Source organism: Mytilus californianus, unplaced genomic scaffold (assembly GCF_021869535.1).
Source record: "Mytilus californianus isolate M0D057914Y unplaced genomic scaffold, xbMytCali1.0.p SCAF_7, whole genome shotgun sequence".
Classification (NCBI taxonomy): domain Eukaryota; kingdom Metazoa; phylum Mollusca; class Bivalvia; order Mytilida; family Mytilidae; genus Mytilus; species Mytilus californianus.
This window is the reverse complement of record NW_026262723.1, coordinates 81,931,168-81,948,666: the sequence shown is the minus strand read 5'-3', so window position 1 is coordinate 81,948,666 and position 17,499 is coordinate 81,931,168. Positions and strand designations below refer to the sequence as shown.

The 17,499-nt window shown below is 31.2% G+C and overlaps 1 protein-coding gene across 1 annotated transcript in view; it reads left to right on the top strand.

Annotated features, from left to right (window-relative positions):
* LOC127710271 (hepatocyte growth factor-regulated tyrosine kinase substrate-like) overlaps positions 1–17,499 on the top strand; it is a 30,759-nt gene that overhangs the window by 7,979 nt on the left and 5,281 nt on the right. The window contains exons 5-11 of the mRNA XM_052216048.1: positions 3,520–3,640; positions 4,325–4,446; positions 5,028–5,152; positions 6,223–6,307; positions 6,736–6,834; positions 8,931–9,014; positions 15,616–15,798. Of these exons, the coding sequence (XP_052072008.1) occupies positions 3,520–3,640; positions 4,325–4,446; positions 5,028–5,152; positions 6,223–6,307; positions 6,736–6,834; positions 8,931–9,014; positions 15,616–15,798 (819 nt within the window). The remainder of the gene's footprint in view (positions 1–3,519; positions 3,641–4,324; positions 4,447–5,027; positions 5,153–6,222; positions 6,308–6,735; positions 6,835–8,930; positions 9,015–15,615; positions 15,799–17,499) is intronic.

Here is a 17,499-nt window from a genome sequence, read left to right as displayed (position 1 = left end):
GTTAAACATGTTTTTTGAGATCTCAACCCTCCCCCTATACCTCTAGCCAATGTAGAAAAAACAAACGTACAACAGTACGCACAGTAAAACTCAGTTTAAGAGAAGTCCGAGTCCGATGTCAGAATAGGAAACAAAAGAAAATAAATAAAATGACAATAATACATAAATAACAACAGACTACTAGCAGTTACTGACATGCCAGCTCCAGACCTCAATTAAACTGATTGAAAGATTATGTCTTCATCATATGAATATCAGGCACAATCCCTCCTGTTAGGGGTTTAGTATTATACCGTCATAAAATATATGAGAAGAACATAACCCGTGTCATGCCAACAACTGGTTTTAGAATAAATATATGTATTAAAAAAAATATGGTTGATACTTGTAACTTCAAATTCAAATGAAACTTAAAAACAGATTTGTACTTAATATCTTCTGTATTGTTTACAGTGGTATAAAACTGGTATAAATATGTTATAAATATACTAGAGTTTTTATACGACCGCAAAAAAATTTTGTGGTCGTATATTGGTATGACGTTGGCGTCGTCGTCGTCGTCGTCGTCGTCGTCGTCGTCCGGCATCGTCGTCCGAATACATATTGGTTTTCGCACTCTAGCTTTAGTTTAAGTGAATGGATCTTTTTGAAATTTGACCATAAGGTTAAATACCACAAAAAGAAGGTTGGGATTGATTTTGGGGGTTATGGTACCAACAGTTAAGGAATTAGGGGCCAAAAAGGGGCCAAAAATGAGCATTTTCTAGTTTCCAGACAATAACTGTGGAACGGTGTATGGATCTCTCTGAAATTATACTACAAGTTTCCATACCACAAAGGGATGGTTAGGATTTGCTTTGGGGGGTTATGGCTCAAACCGTTTAGGAATTAGGGGCAAAAAAGGGGGAAAAACAAGGTTGTCCTGGTTAATGGACAAATACTTTAGTACAAAACATAATTTAAAGCAGTGTAAGGGAGATAAATCAAATACATCATTGAAATTATCTCCCTTACACTGCTTTTAAATTATGTATAAAGTAATGGTTAATGAACAATAAAGATAATCTAAAACAGTGTAAGGGAGGTAATCCAAATACAACATTTTGGTTACTTCCCTTACACTGCTTTTAAATTATGTTTAAAGAAATGCATATTTATAAAGGAAGACCAGTAAAAATATCTGCAAATGTTTTCATCTTTTTTTTTTACAAAAAAATCCATATGAAAGATTTGACACTATATTTTTATTAATTCTATTATAAAATAGATTAAGTTAGCACTATGGTAAATTTAAATGGGTAATTATGGTTGCCAACTCCATTGGAAATTTGAATTGAAATTATGACCATATCTTGAGGGAAAGAATTTTTTTGGGGGAAAAAGGGGGGGGGGGATAAAAAGAAATTGTGGGGGGCCAATTTTTTCTCATTTCAGATTTCAGAAATTAAAAAGAATTATTCTTCAAATATTATTTTTTTTCAAATTTCAAATATTGAAAAATTTCAAGAAGTAATCTTTAATTGCACAGTATGGCGCATTAGATTTGTAAAATCTTTGATCACATTTATTTATTTGTTATGCCGAATCTAACAGTGTATTTAGATTTTTAATTTTGGGTCCAGTTTTCAAATTGGTCTACATTAATGTCCAAAGGGTCCAAAATTAAACTTTGTTTGATTTTAGCAAAAATTGAATATATGAGGTTCTTTGATATGCTGAATCTAAACATGTATTTAGATTTTTGATTTTTGGCCCAGTTTTCAAGTTGGTCCAAATTGGGGTCCAAAATTAAACTTTGTTTGATTTCAACAAAAATTGAATATATGGGGTTCTTTGATATGCTGAATCTAACCATGTATTTAGATTTTTTATTTGTGGACCCCGTTATCTAATTGGTTCATATTGAGGTCAAAAGGGTCCAAAATTAAACTTTGTTTGATTTCATCTAAAATTGAATTATTGGGGTTCTTTGATATTCCAAATCTAACCGTGTATTTAGGTTTTTAATTTTGGGTCCTGTTTTTTAAATTGGTCTACATTGAGGTCCAAAGGGTCCAAAATTAAACTTAGTTTGATTTTGACAAAAAATGAATTCTTGGGGTTCTTTGATTTGCTGAATCTAAACATGTGTTTAGATTTTTGATTATGGGCCCAGTTTTCAAGTTGGTCCAAGATAGGGTCCAGTATTTAAACTTTGTTTGATTTCAACAAAAATTGAATATATGGGGTTCTTTGATATGCTGAATCTAAACATGTATTTAGATTTTTGATTATGGGCCCAGTTTTCAAGTTGGTCCAAATTGGGGTCCAAAATTAAACTTTGTTTGATTTCAACAAAAATTGAATATATGAGGTTCTTTGATATGCTGAATCTAACCATGTATTTAGATTTTTTATTTGTAGGCCCCGCTATCAAATTGGTTCATATTGAGGTCAAAAGGGTCCAAAATTAAACTTTGTTTGATTTCATCGAACATTTAATTATTGGGGTTCTTTGATATGCCAAATCTAACCGTGTTTTTAGATTTTTAATTTGGGTCCCGTTTTTTAAATTGGTCTTCATTGAGGTCCAAAGGGTCCAAAATTAAACTTAGTTTGATTTTAACAAAAATTGAATTCTTGGGGTTCTTTGATATGCTGAATCTAAACATGTGTTTAGATTTTTGATTATGGGCCCAGTTTTCAAGTTGGTCCAAGTTGGGGTCCAAAATTAAACTTTTTTTGATATCAACAAAAATTGAATATATGGGGTTCTTTGATATGCTGAATCTAACCATGTATTTAGATTTTTTATTTGTGGGCCCCGCTATCAAATTGGTTCATATTGAGGTCAAAAGGGTCCAAAATTAAACTTTGTTTGATTTCATCAAAAGTTGAATTATTGGGGTTCTTTGATATTCCAAATCTAACCGTGTATTTAGATTTTTAATTTTAAGTCCCGTTTTTTAAATTGGTCTACATTAAGGTCCAAAGGGTCCAAAATTAAACTTAGTTTGATTTTAGCAAAAATTAAATTCTTGGGGTTCTTTGATATGCTGAATCTAAACATGTGTTTAGATTTTTGATTATGGGCCCAGTTTTCAAGTTTGTCCAAGTTGGGGTCCAAAATTAAACTTTGTTTGATTTTAACAAAAATTGAATATATGGGGTTCTTTGATATGCTGAATCTAACCATGTATTTTGATTTTGGACATTGGACCATAATAGGTAAATTAAAAAAATTCAAGTTCTTAGACCACATTCTTTCTGTGTCAGAAACCTATGCTGTGTCAAATATTTAATAACAATCCAAATTCAGAGCTGTATCAAGCTTGAATGTTGTGTCCATACTTGCCCCAACTGTTCAGGGTTCGACCTCTGCGGTCGTATCAAGCTGCGCCCCAGCGAAGCATTTTATTTTGTTTAAAATTGTTGCCATTCAGGTTAGTTGTGTTTGCTATATATATTTTTCTCTACTATATGTAGTATAGTTTTGTTTTTGGTGAAATCAGTAAATTTATTTGTGAATTTTTTGTTTAGATAAGACCAGATACTGTGAAGAATAAAATTTTAGAATTGATCCAAGTTTGGTCACAAGCATTTCGTAATGAACCAAGTTATAAAGTGGTACAGGATACTTACAACTTAATGAAGTTGGAAGGTATGTTTGAAGTACATGTACTTACGATTTTTTTTATAATTTACTGATTTTGATATGAGATAGCAATGTGTTTTTTTGCAGTCCATCATTTTTAACAGTGACCTTAATCTATCATGTATTATATCATTGCTTTATTATTTATCACTACAAAGTTCTATAAGTGATATAGTAACTACATGTTGCTTCTGTGGAAACATGTATATACTTCTACTGATTGAAACACATCATACAGACACCATACAGTTTATGCTTGAGCAAGCATCACCAAACTTGTATAAAAATCCTCATGAAAAGATGATAATCTCCATTGATTTTCAAGGTCAAAAATTTAGGGTTCCAGTCAAAACCTTTTCAATGCAGTACTCTCTAAACATTCTGACTAAACTTATCAATCTATTCTTACCAGAAAAAAAACAGTAATTTTGACTATATGGTGTTTTGAAAGATGCCCTTTTGGAAAAGTGGCACCCTGACTTTTATTTTTATTTGGTAAACATTTGAAATGGTAAGCTTCTTAAATCATAACATCTTAAAATTAGAGATTAGGAGTACACTGAATTACAGATCGTGGTTAAAAGAAGTAGTTACAAAACAATCTAAATTATAAGCAAAGTTCCAGGAATTATGTAATATAGTTGAAACCCAAAAAAGTTATGATGTTAATTAAGTTTTTTTTCATGACAGGTCACACCTTTCCAACACTAAAAGAAGCTGATGCTATGTTTATGGCTGAGAAAGCCCCTGAGTGGAAGGAAGGAGACTGTTGTAATAGATGTCGTACAAAGTTTGGTATGGTAAACAGACAGGTATGTTTTCAAATCCGACATTGATGTGTCTTGTTACTTTGCCATACCTTTTTCAGTGAAATTCTATTGATGTGATTAGAATTTGAAATGTAGACTGACAATATCACAAGAAACAGTATAATAAATGTAAGTCTAGTGATTGGCTGTAAATATATATGTACTTTTATTTCTTTATATATTTCATATAAAGTAGCTGCAGTTTATGAATTTACCCTTGACTGTCCATGCATTTGTTCATTTTGTTTTCTATGTCTATGTAAAATATATTGTCAAAAAAACAATTGCTTGGACTGAACATTAGGGATTTGAATCAAGCACATTAGAAAGAAAACATACTGAATGGTTGACTAAGCTAAATTTCCATGAAAAACTTTTTAACAACTATTCAGTGATAATGATCTTTTCTGAATACTGTCATTCATTTTCCTATAATGAATACAGGGATTACTATTATAACTACTACATAAACCAGTCATGACGGAGATATTTATTAGAGTATTTAATGAGACATATAAGTCAATCGTTCAACGTGTTGAGTCAGTGTGATATGAAATTTGAAATCATGTACATTTATATTTCAGCATCATTGTAGAAATTGTGGGGAAGTTTTTTGTGGAAAATGTTCAGCAAAATCCTCCATTATTCCTAAGTTTGGAATTGAGAAGGAAGTCAGAGTTTGTGATTCATGCTTTGACATCTTGAATAAGTAAGTAGTCTTTGTCAATTCAGAGGATGTACTAGTCTCCAAAAAATGTTTGCCAGAAAAATTGTCAGCATCAAATTTTTGTCACCAGTTCCAAAACATTTGCCAGCATCAAAGATTTGTCACCAGTTCAAAATCATTTGCACTAGGACCCCCTTCTTTTCAGAAATACATTACATTTGTTATATCTTTATTTGAAGTCAGTTCATGCATCAAAATTGAATAAAGGTTTCATAGCTCATCATGATGATCATGAGCTTTCCCAACTTTCATAGCAAGCATTATAAAACTATGAAAATTGCTTATACCGAAACAAGAAATGTCACCTTTTGCCTGAGTAAACTACAAAACTATTTATTGTATTTTAAAAGTAATTGAACTTTATGTAGATATATATTCTAATGATTGGTTAATTATTTATGAAAGATCAGATTATAAAACTATCATTTGCTGTGAGTTAACATTAATTATTTTCAGTTTACCCAAGAGGGCCATACAGATAATTGAAATGAGTCTGATGGCAAACAGGTGCTTGTTTTAGTCAATTGACAATTTGTTTATACATCAATTTTATAACCTATTGCTGACAGCTATTTTTTTTTAAAGAAATTGAAACCATTAATTTATTTAATTGCTTATTCTGCATATGTTAAGATGGCTTTCTTCATTGTTTCAAAAGTAGTATAATAGTGTTTTTTATCTGTGCAAAAATGTCACCAGACATAAAAATGTGTTGCCATTGGTGACATTAGAGAAGCCTAGCAAGACCCCTGCAATATTTGTCATTCTTGGAAGCTTGAGTGACAAATAGAGCAATGACTTTAAAACTAAAAATTGTAGTGATATTTGCATATTGTGATACCTGTAATATATATTACTTATATTATCATAGCAAAGATTTTAGATATAAGATATATTTCTGTGCTTCAATCACATGAATAACAAGCAAACGAAGTATGATATGAAAGCATTCTGTATATTTATTTCATGAAAAATATCTTCATTACAATTGTGTTTTAAAGAAATATTTTATGAATTTGAATGTAACTTGGTTTTTATCTTGCTATTTATAGAGCAGCTGCAGCAACATCTACAAAGAAAAGTGATGATGAATTACCAGCTGAATACTTGGCTAGTCCATTGTCTAAACAACAACAGGTATATCTTTTACTCTTATTGACATTTAAATGGTATGAAAACCCACATGCTTAAAATTTATGCTCAATATTCATTGATGCCAGCCCATATCATTTTTTAGCTTGATTAGCTTTATGAAGGTTGAATTATTCTTAAAAACAAAAAAAGTTTTTCTGTATTATCAAAGGGATCTTTTTTGATTTTTTTTCAATTTATAAGACATATATCTGTAAGAAGAAATAAAAAGTAAAAGGTTCCCCAGAACCCAAAATCTTGTCTGGTGCATGGCTTCCATAACAGTTGTGTTTTTCCTGACTGTAGCCACCAATTATCGTACCGGTCCGTCTGTGAGGTGGCGGATGTGGACTTTGTCACAGGCTCAATAATAATATTGATGAACACCTTGATGTGGATTGGTATTGATATATTAACGAATTAATTGTTTACAGGTGGCACCTCAGAAGACAGAACAGGAAATACAAGAAGAAGAAGAATTACAGTTAGCTCTGGCTTTATCTCAGAGTGAGGCTGAGACTAAACAGAAGGAGGTAATTATATATATCTTTTGTATGTTGAAAACATTTAGAATTTGTGGTATAAACTATTTGTATAAAGCTTTATATTTCAGAGGATAGAAGACCTGGATGAATCAATCCTTGTATATAGATGCCTTATGTTAGGAAGTTACTGTCTGTCCTTTATCCTTGGCCTCATTTTCATGGTTCAGAAACTATTTAAACAAAAGTATAGTTTTTGTCGAGCCTGCGACTTTTGTCGCAGAACAGAAAGCTCGACATAGGGATAGTGATCCGGCGGCGGCGGCGTTAGCTAACTTCTTAAAAGCTTTATATTTTAGAAGGTAGAAGACCTGAATGCTTCATACTTTGTATATGGATGCCTCATGTTACGAAGTTTTCGTCAGTCACATGTCCAATGTCCTTGACCTCATTTTCATGGTTCAGTGACTACGTGAAAAAAAATTAACATTTTTTGTAATGTTAAATTCTCTCTTATTATAAGTAGTAGGATAACTATATTTGGTATGTGCGTACTTTGACCTCATTTTCATGGTTCAGTGGTTATAGTTAAGTTTTTGTGTTTTGGTCTGTTTTTCTTATACTGTATGCAATAGGTCTACTATATTTGGTGTATGGAATGATTGTAAGGTGTACATGTCTAGCTGGCAGGTGTCATCTGACCTTGACCTCGTTTTCATGGTTCAGTGGTCAAAGTTAAGTTTTTGAGTTTCTGTCTTTTTTTCTAATACTATATGCAATAGGTCAACTATATTTGGTGTATGGAAATATTTTATGATCTATATGTCAGTCGCGCAGGTTTTATATGACCTTGACCTCATTTTCACGGTTCATTGCTCAGTGTAAAGTATTTGTGTTTTGGTCTGTTTTTCTTAAACTATAAGCAATAGGTCAACTATATTTGTTATATGGAAGAATTGTTAACTGTACATGTCTGTCTGGCATGGTTCATCTGACCTTGACCTCATTTTCATGGTTCATTGGTCAATGTTTAGTTTTCTTGGTTAATGTTAAGTTTATGTGACAGTTGTAATAAAGCTTTATATTTAGGACTATCAACATAATATCAATGATCAGTAAAGAAGGCGAGACATTTCAGTGTGTGCACTCTTGTTATTATATGTGAATTTCTTGCTTATTACGAGTAATAAGATAACTATATTTGGTGTATTGATTCCTTGGAAGGTCTACATATCTGTTAGACAGGGTTCCCCTGACCTTGCCCTCTTTGTATGGGTCGGTTAACAAGGTTAAGTTTTATCTCAGATACTTTTGGCAGGAGGTCAACTTTATTTGGTGTATAGATTGATTGTAAGGTGTACATGTCTTCTAGCATGGTTCATCTGACCTTGACCTTATTTCATGGTTCATAGGTTTGCAGTTCCAAATTTTGCAAAAAAGGACGCCTCCGGGTGCGGGAATTTCTCGCTGCATTGAAGACCTGTTGGTGGCCTTCTGCTGTTGTCTGTTCTGTGGTCGGGTTGTTGTCTCTTTGACACATTCCCCATTTCCATTCTCAATTTTATGTGCATATTAATAAGTATATTTATTGTTATGATTTTGATTTTTAGACATTTCTTCACAATAAAATGGATTGTTAAATGAATATAGTATATTTTGAAAATAATGAATGCTTTGCATTGTTCTCTGACACTGGCTAGAAGCATTTATTTTATAGGGTATTTTTATATATACCCAAAAAAGGCATATTTTTGGGAATTTACATTTTGTTCTATTTTTTAAATATTATGGTTCAACAGTTTTGTGAAATTTTGTAGTTAATGCATAAGGGTTTGTCCATATTGGTGATTTAAATTTTAACGTTATTTTTTTTTAATTCAATTGACCTAAAGAAGTACCATAGATTTCCATATCAGGTTTTTTTTTATTTATACAAGTTTTAATATAATAACCGGTTACTAAATTTATTTTTCATACATATATATTGCTCTTTAAAAAACATATCTGAATTTAGTTATATGCAGTCTTACAATCACAGCAAATGTGTGAGTTACAATCCACTGGTAAGTTTTCATCATCTTATGACTTAGTCCTTTGATAAAATTTTCATTTTTGTTTCCACAATATAAAAAAATTTATTTTTACAGCGTGACAGGTTGAGAAGTAATTATGGAATGTATGGTGGGTCCACAACAACAGCAAGCAAAACATCTTCTTACAGTCAACCAGCAGTAAGTATATTGTCATGGATAACAAATCTAAAGATGGAATGAATGCAGATACATAAGAAAAGTAGTAAATTGGAAGATAGTGGCTTTTTGGAGTTTTTGTGGTGATAAGCATGAAAGCATTCTTCAGAGAAAGGGTTAACACTTTTGAAAGCAATAATGGCACATACAATTTACATTTTATATTGATGGATCAACAAAACATCTGTGTATTCTTTGATGATATGACAAGAAATGCTTGTACACAAGAAGTAATAGAGAGAAAACTGACATAAATAGGTTTCTTAATGCACTAGCTACAATTATCACTAGGCTTTTGTTTAGAGTTATGATGTAATCAATTTCAGAAATGATATAACTTGGTTTTTCTTGGTCAGGTTTGAAAGGAGATTATCTTCTTAGCCATTAAATGGCCACATTTTTGGGGTTTAAGATTGAATTCATGCAGTAAAATAGAATAAATGCATTGTGCACAACATACTAAACATCCTACCCATGAAATGTTTTAATGAAATTTATACTCGGATATTCAAATTACAAAATAGTGTGTACATGTATAACCATACTTGTCAAGAAAATTACATAAATTGTGCATTGTGCTTGATGCTAGTATCTAAATATATCAATGATGATATTGGTAAAGTAATATTTGAAATTGGAGTTGTCATTCTTTGTCCATATTGTTGTTGAACCAACTACAAATATGGACAAAGTTAGATGTATTGCCTTCCAATGTTTAATACAATAATACAAGAAGCTATTATAGTAATATTTTATTCAATATTGTAACATACAATTTATTTCCATGTAGGATTTAGTATTTTTTTGTGGAGCAGTGAGATATTAAAATAAAGAGACAGGATTTACAATTAAAAAAAAAATTAGTTCAAATTATTTTTTTCAAGGATATAGTGCATTTGTACCTATCATAAGGCTCTTTTCGAGATGATTAATTTTTTTTTGCAAGTTGAATATTTTAAGATACAACTAAAAATCGATTGCAAACCTCCAACCCACCCTATTCATATAATTATGAATTGACCTTATGAATGTCAGGGCTCACACTACTTCAGAATCATAGGGAGAAGTGACTTCTCTTTTTGAAACTGATAGGGAGAAGTGGTGAGATTTGAAAGAGACGTGCTAGTTCGCACGCGGCGCTACAATGTTTTATAAAGGGCCATATGTATCTTATTTTCTTTTTATATTGTTCAATTCATATAGATCTGAGTATACAATAAAGTAACAGTTCAAATTCAAAGTTGTTAAGGTTTATCACATCTAATTGCACAATTATATTAGTCCTCTTGTCAGAAACTACCTACTAAATATTGAGCACTAAAAAGATTGTTTTTGATATCAAAAAAGAAAAGAAAGTATAATAATATGAATTACAATTCAATTAAAAAACTATTCTGTTTATCATGTTTATGAAATTCAGTGTTTCTCATTAAAAAGATATATAAATTTAACAAAGTTAAGCTGGGACATAATATATTTTTATTAGTGTAATAGTCCGAGAGTGAAGCAACTTTAATCAATAAATTGAAACAATGCATATACACGGAAATATATACATTAATCAAGCAGATCTAACCAAAAGTCTGTAAATGCGTGTGGAATGCGTAATCTTCTGTCCGTTGTGCCAATTGTGCGTCCGTAGTTATTATCGTAAGAATATGGATTTCAGTCATAGCTGGTCCGTTTCCGATGAATCCCGCCTCCAATCCGTAGTTCGTACAAATATTTCAATGGCGGACGAAGAATATTTACAAAACATGTTTGACAAGCTATTTGGAAAGGAATATGACGTTTTTAATGCAATAAATGGATTACACATTTATTGAAGGCAACTTTCATCACGTTCTAATGAAGTAACAAACTTATTTTGCCGAAAATTGGAAAGATTTGATGTACGCTCTCGAGTAACAAGTACCGGAAGTGATAAAAAATTGTCTTAATGAAATAACACACAACAAACTGTAAATTCAATGCTTTAACTTCTTTTCTGAAGAAAATAAATCGCTTATGTCTTTTAATTTCTTTACTTATAAATGAAAAATTGATGTTTCATCGACTTGGTAAAAATTGAAAATTGCCGATGACGAAAGCGACTGAAAGTGAGTATGGTGAACAACAGGGCAACTAGATTTCGCTTTTGACAGTCGGTCAAAGCGAAGTGACGGATGCGAAAGCGACTTTATCGCCTGCTAGCGTGAGCCCTGGAATGTGCAAGGCTTACAAAGTTCTATTGGATGAGAAATGTCTTCTTAACAAAAAATGGAATCATAGTAGTTCAACATATTTGACAAATTCATCTAGAAAAAGAGATTATGCTGTTATTTTAGTGAAATATGCCAGGACCGTGATAAATATTTGGAAAGAGCATGACTGATGGATGTGTTTTAGTGTTAAATGATTTGGAAAGCGCATGCTGAAGTTAAAAAAAGCCTTACTTGATCGTACATATGAGATGGATGTAGTAGCATGTGAATTTAAAAGATTAGAAACTTAAGAAACACAATGAAAGAGATGACAGGGGCTGCTCTGGCGCCTAAAAAGTTGGGAGCCAGAAAAATCACCAGCTGCTATATTTTGTACCCAGTTTAAAAAATGTGATTAAGAGTGATTTAAGCAGAGCTGTAATTCAAAACATATGATAAGAGCTGGAAAAAAGAGGCTAAAGACATCAAAGGAACAATCAAAGAGAAACTGACAAAATGAATCAACAACAAAAAGACAAACAATAGTCTCCTAACACTACATAGATAACTACAGAGTGAGCAGCACTAAACACTACAAGAATAAGGGGTGATTTCAAGTGCTCACAAAGGGTTTGCAAATCCTGCTCCACATGTGGCACTCGTACTGTGGCTATACGGTATGGGTTTTTCTCATTGTCGAAGGTGGTATAGTAGCCTGTTATTGCTTACATCCACTTCATTTGACCTCTGGTGGATAGTTGTCTCATTGGCAATCATACCACATCTCCTTATTTTTATATTTTATATTTTATAAAGTATAAGTTCGGTATATAAAAAATATTCTGTGATGACACAAATTATAGAAAAAACTATGTAAACAAATGTGGTCAGCTGAGAGTCTCAATACAGGGTTTTCCACAGAATAAATCATAGAAATGACAGAAACAAGTATTATTTGAAAGAAAAAAATTATTTTAGCAATTGTAATTTGCAGCAGATTGGTTTATATTTTGTATGCCCCTCCTAGAGTAGTAAAGGGGCATTATGTTTTCAGGTCTGTTTGTCGATCTGCCCCATAGTTAAAGTCTTGGTTTAGAGTAGTTTGTGGTCACATCAACTTGAAACTTAGTACACATATGCATTATGAAGTGAACTATTTAATATACACATGATATACCATATATGCCATATTAGGGTTTTAACCCAGATTTTAAGGTTCATTGAACAGGGAAATATGATAGGGCGAGCAAGGCATTATGTTTGTTCCTATGGACACATATTCTTGTTTTTATCTTACATTATTTCCAGTTTCCAGTGTTCATGGTATACATTTTCTGCATATAAAATTGCAAATTGAAAATTTTCATTTGATAGAGATATCCTGACATTAACTTTAACATCTCTTATGATATATATTTCATTTGGAAAGTTTGGTTCTGTTACTCAAATATGGCCAATTAAAAAAAATTGCAAAAGGTGTAAAAAATGAAACATGCTTACATGTAAGAAATTTAGGGTACTTTGCAAAACATAGTGTCTTGGTAGTGTCATTTGGACTAGATCATTCCATAAATTAAGAATCTCTGCTAAATTATATATCAGTAAGCCTCTTCCAATGCAAATTTATCATCATAATAGCTTCTTTGAACTTTTGTTGAAATATAGGATTAATCAAACGTGCCCTTACCCTCTACAACTTTAAGGACATTTCCAGAGGAAAAACAGTTATGGGGAATCTTTTAACAAATAAACAAGTAAATTTATTTTAATGATACTTTGATAATAATACACCAGAAATAGCTGTTAGATAGTAGACTTCCATTTTGCTTATTGCCGTTATTGGTAATGACAACTTTGAAGCAAATCTGAGCCAAACTTAGTAGGGATTATATATGGAATGTCTGTTAAACTCCTTAATTTATTTGGATAACATAAATAAAATAGCAGCAAGAAATAAAGTTTGATTTTAAGTGCCACTTGTCAAATTTCTTCTCAAGAAAATCTTATAAGATTGATTGTTTCTCAAGAAAATCTTATAAGATTGATTGTTAGGTCATCAACTAAGATTCCTTATTTTTTTCTTATATTGTGACATATTTGAAAGATATTGTGGCATTCAGATTCGTATTGCAAGATAAAATTTTCATCAGGTACTTTCAAACAACTAGATTAGCCAAACTGACTTTAGCCGGAATGATTTATAGAAGACCCATTATTCTGTTAGCCCTTATCAGAATTGGGTATGTGAAATCATTAAATGTTGTACAGTTTGTGTATGATTTCATATGTCTGCTAAGTGCCATTACACTCTACTCTTACAGTATTCTTTTCAACTTTTCAAAAAAGATTTAACTGATATGTAAGAATTACATTTTGTAAACAACACATTTTAGCTAGCTAATTAATTCATATTGTTTGATAATATTATGGTAACTATGAAAATATATCTTTGCTTTATACATCAAAGAGGTATCTTTCAGGATGTCATAATGAAGGGAGTGCACTTCACTGTTTTATAATTGTTCAGTTGTTCAGTTATTATCAATTCATGATAATATCAAATTGAACAAATCATTTTTTTAAATAAGCAGAAATTTATTGCTTTCACTTTATTTCATAACAATTCTTCTATTAAGAAATAATAGAAATTTTTTTTATGGAATGTATTTCTTTCCTCAATAAATTTTAAGGCTGTAATCTTGATAAATGCTTTAAAGAATGCACAATGACCATGAAAATACAATACTGTATATTTGTTTTGTTTTTATACAAACAAACAAGGAAATATTAAGTTATCAGCTACTTCCTTAAATTTGTCCTCTTATCATACAGAAATAAATTTTAAGAAAATATCTTTCAAATTTTTTGATATCAGTCACCTTTAATTTTTTAATTTTTCTTGTTACAGATTTATTCATTGCTTTCATTTTCAAAGTATATATATTAAAATCAAAATGTTACATGGTTATCTCCCTTAGACTGTCCTGCTTTGTTTTGCTTTTTAATGTATCCCTCATACTTCCTGTGTTTTTGTTTGACAACAAAAAGATTATCTGACATATGTGAGTTAATAAACTATGTTTAACCATTTGTTAAGGTGTTTTCCTCAGTCTAATAAAGTTGTTATTGTTTTTTAAATCAAAGCACAATGACTTGATTACATAAATTCTAATGAAAATACAAAATTAGCTTCATTAGTCATGCAGTCACATGAATAAAGACTCATTAAAAATATATAACCTATACATTGCTTTCATATGACAACTAATTGTTTAAGAAGTGAATGACTTAAGCATAAGAGTAATACATATAAATATGTAAAGTCAGACAGGTGTTACTGATGAGCTCCTGGAGGTTATTGTTTCTTTCACAAGTGGATTTTTCATGTTTGTTTGTACTAATGTGACTTGATTGTCATCATACTTTTTCAGCAATCAGATATACAAATTTTCTGGAAATGTTATGCTCTGTGTGATGAATTAGTTACATTAATTCAGGAAATCTTATGGTCCTTATTTAAAGAAAAATCCAGAAAAAACTTAAAACCGGAAAGAAGTACGTTTATTGCCCTCATGGTGTTGAAGGTTTTCCAGGGCTATATTGCAAAGATCCTTTCTAACATTTATGTTCCTATATTAATGTCATACAAAATTCCGGTTTGGCATTCTGATAGGCCAATATTAGATACATCCATATACACTCCAAAACTATGTCTTTTCGTTATCTGCAATGATAATCCGAACAAACTAATGTTTGACTGCCAGACTTGTCAACCTTCATGATTCAGTGGGGGGTGTCCCCCATGAGAGGTGTTGACCTGAATTCTGAAATTCTTTATTATATAAACTAAACACCTCATAACAGACATTCAAATGAATTAACAAGGTATTTAAGCACATACATGTATATACTCTGAGTCTCATACAAACAATACAGTAGTAGATTAAAAACACTTATGGCAATATAAGAGAAGTATTAGGTCCTCCTGCTCATTAAATCCCCTATGGATATTTTGAAAAGTTGGCAGGTATGGACTGCCAATATATTATTCAGTATTAGTCAATTAAGCATGTTCAATATTTTTGTTTCTTTTTACTTGGGCATGATTTAGTAAATTTTAAATGACTAATTTCAGTAAGTAAAAGTACACTTAAACTAATTTTGAAATTCTCTTCCTAAAGTTGTTTTTGGGTCTTTCTTTTTAATGGCCTGTTTGATTTTGATGATCCTCAATATTTTATATAATAAGATCACTTCTCAATTTCTCAGTCTTGAGCTTACTTGGCAAAGGTTATTCCTTGTCCTGTGCCTGGTATTGGCTTTACATGTTTGTATGGCTCCTGAACATCTACCCCTTCTTTTTCATTAATAATATTCTGGAAATGTCAATTCTTTTGTAGACTGTCTCGGCACCAATGGTAGATACCGAAGAAATGGATCCAGAGCTGGCTCGTTATTTGAACAGAAATTACTGGCAACAGAAATCTGAGATAAAAACGACCAATGTTCCGACCACCACTCCATCAGCTCCTGTAGTTACTACAGAACAGAAAGCAACAGAAGGAGGAAAAGTTGTGATTGAGGTTTGTGTACATGATAATTTTTTTTCTAGTTGAATACATGGACTAGTGAAGTGACAATCTATCATTGGTTTTATGAAATGTGCCCTGTTTTCGATATTTTGTTTCTTATGAGATTTTCTTAACCAATCATCTTTGATAATTGTTGCTGCTAGGGGAGATGAAGAGTCCTGTTGATTTTGGAATCAGTATTCAGAAATTGAGATTGATAACAGCAAATTAGAATTGGGATATATTTTAAACATGTTTCAATTGGATACAGAAATTGTGACCTAAAACATGATTTATAATTATATTTAGGTGTACAAAAATGTACAGTCCACAAGTCACATGTTTTACATAAATATTGATGAAAAATATTCTCTGAAACACACAATATATGTACCTGATTTTGTTGTACTGTTATGCAGTCCACAATCCTTGATAATTTTTTCAAGCAGTTTTAATAAAATCTATTGTTAAAAATCTGTTTGTGCAATCAAAATAATTATTTAATAATCCTGTAAGGTATTTATTTTTTCTTGAGTCAATAAAAATGTACCAAGAGTCAGAAATTCTTTAGCATAAGCTGCCCACATAATATTCCTAGATACATTACTGTTTAATTTTCTGATTATCTAAACAGAATATTGATAATTGTGTCTTATAAAGAAATAAATTTGTTTACTTTGTGGTCACTATTAAAAGGGTGAGAATAAATGAAAATAAAGAAAATACAAAGGTCTTGTCTTTTCCAACATATTTCAGAAAGGACAATAATAGCAAAAAAACATTAAAAAAATATGCCCAAAACATATATTATTATATGTAGTCAGGGCCTAATCTAGGATTTTGAAGAGGGAGAAGTGACTTCTCCTTCCATGAGAGAGAAGGGAGAAGTGGTCAACTTCTTGGAGAAGTGAGATTCCATTACCGTTTCGGTTGCATCGTGTTTTCAAGCTGATCACTAAGGAAATTGTTTTATATTCAATAAAAGATGTACTTGCAGTTTTTTCATATGTTATTGTACACAGTGTATATAAAGAAAGTTCTTAATAAAAAGGTTTAGATAATATACAGTTGTTATTTATTTATTGATACCATAATGTGTTCTAAATAAAATTTGTTGAATTGGACATGAGGGAGTAGCCTAGTAATATTATCAAGATTATGATGCATTAAATTCATGTGCATCTGCCTCAATTTATTTTTAAAACTCCAGAAAAATATGATGAATTTCACATGACTGGGAATTTAATTTATATCACCACTTGTCATTGTTTTGTAAAACATTATTGAATGTCCAGGACATTTATGTTAGTTGTAGTAAATTGAGATTATCGTTAAAGATTGTAAGTCTATAAATGAAAATATCTTTCAATCTCAAGTTAATTATGCGATAAAGAGCTAATTTCTATCATTTTTTAAAAATATCATCCATATCAACGAAGTGGTCATGAGAAAAAACCACTGCTGATGACAATCTGGTCGAGTGTCGTACGTTTGCAATCACATTATCCATATATGTCTTTCTACCTTTTATATTTCAATTTTATTTAATGAATATAATAAATCTACCGTTAATTCCCACCCTTTACCTACCGAATAGTAAAATTGATCGACTCGTGTAGGTAATAAAAATAAAACAAATCAGCTGAGTGATTACGCAACATCCTCAGATGAAAATCATCGTAAAACAATAACTTAAACAGACGGTCAGTTTTC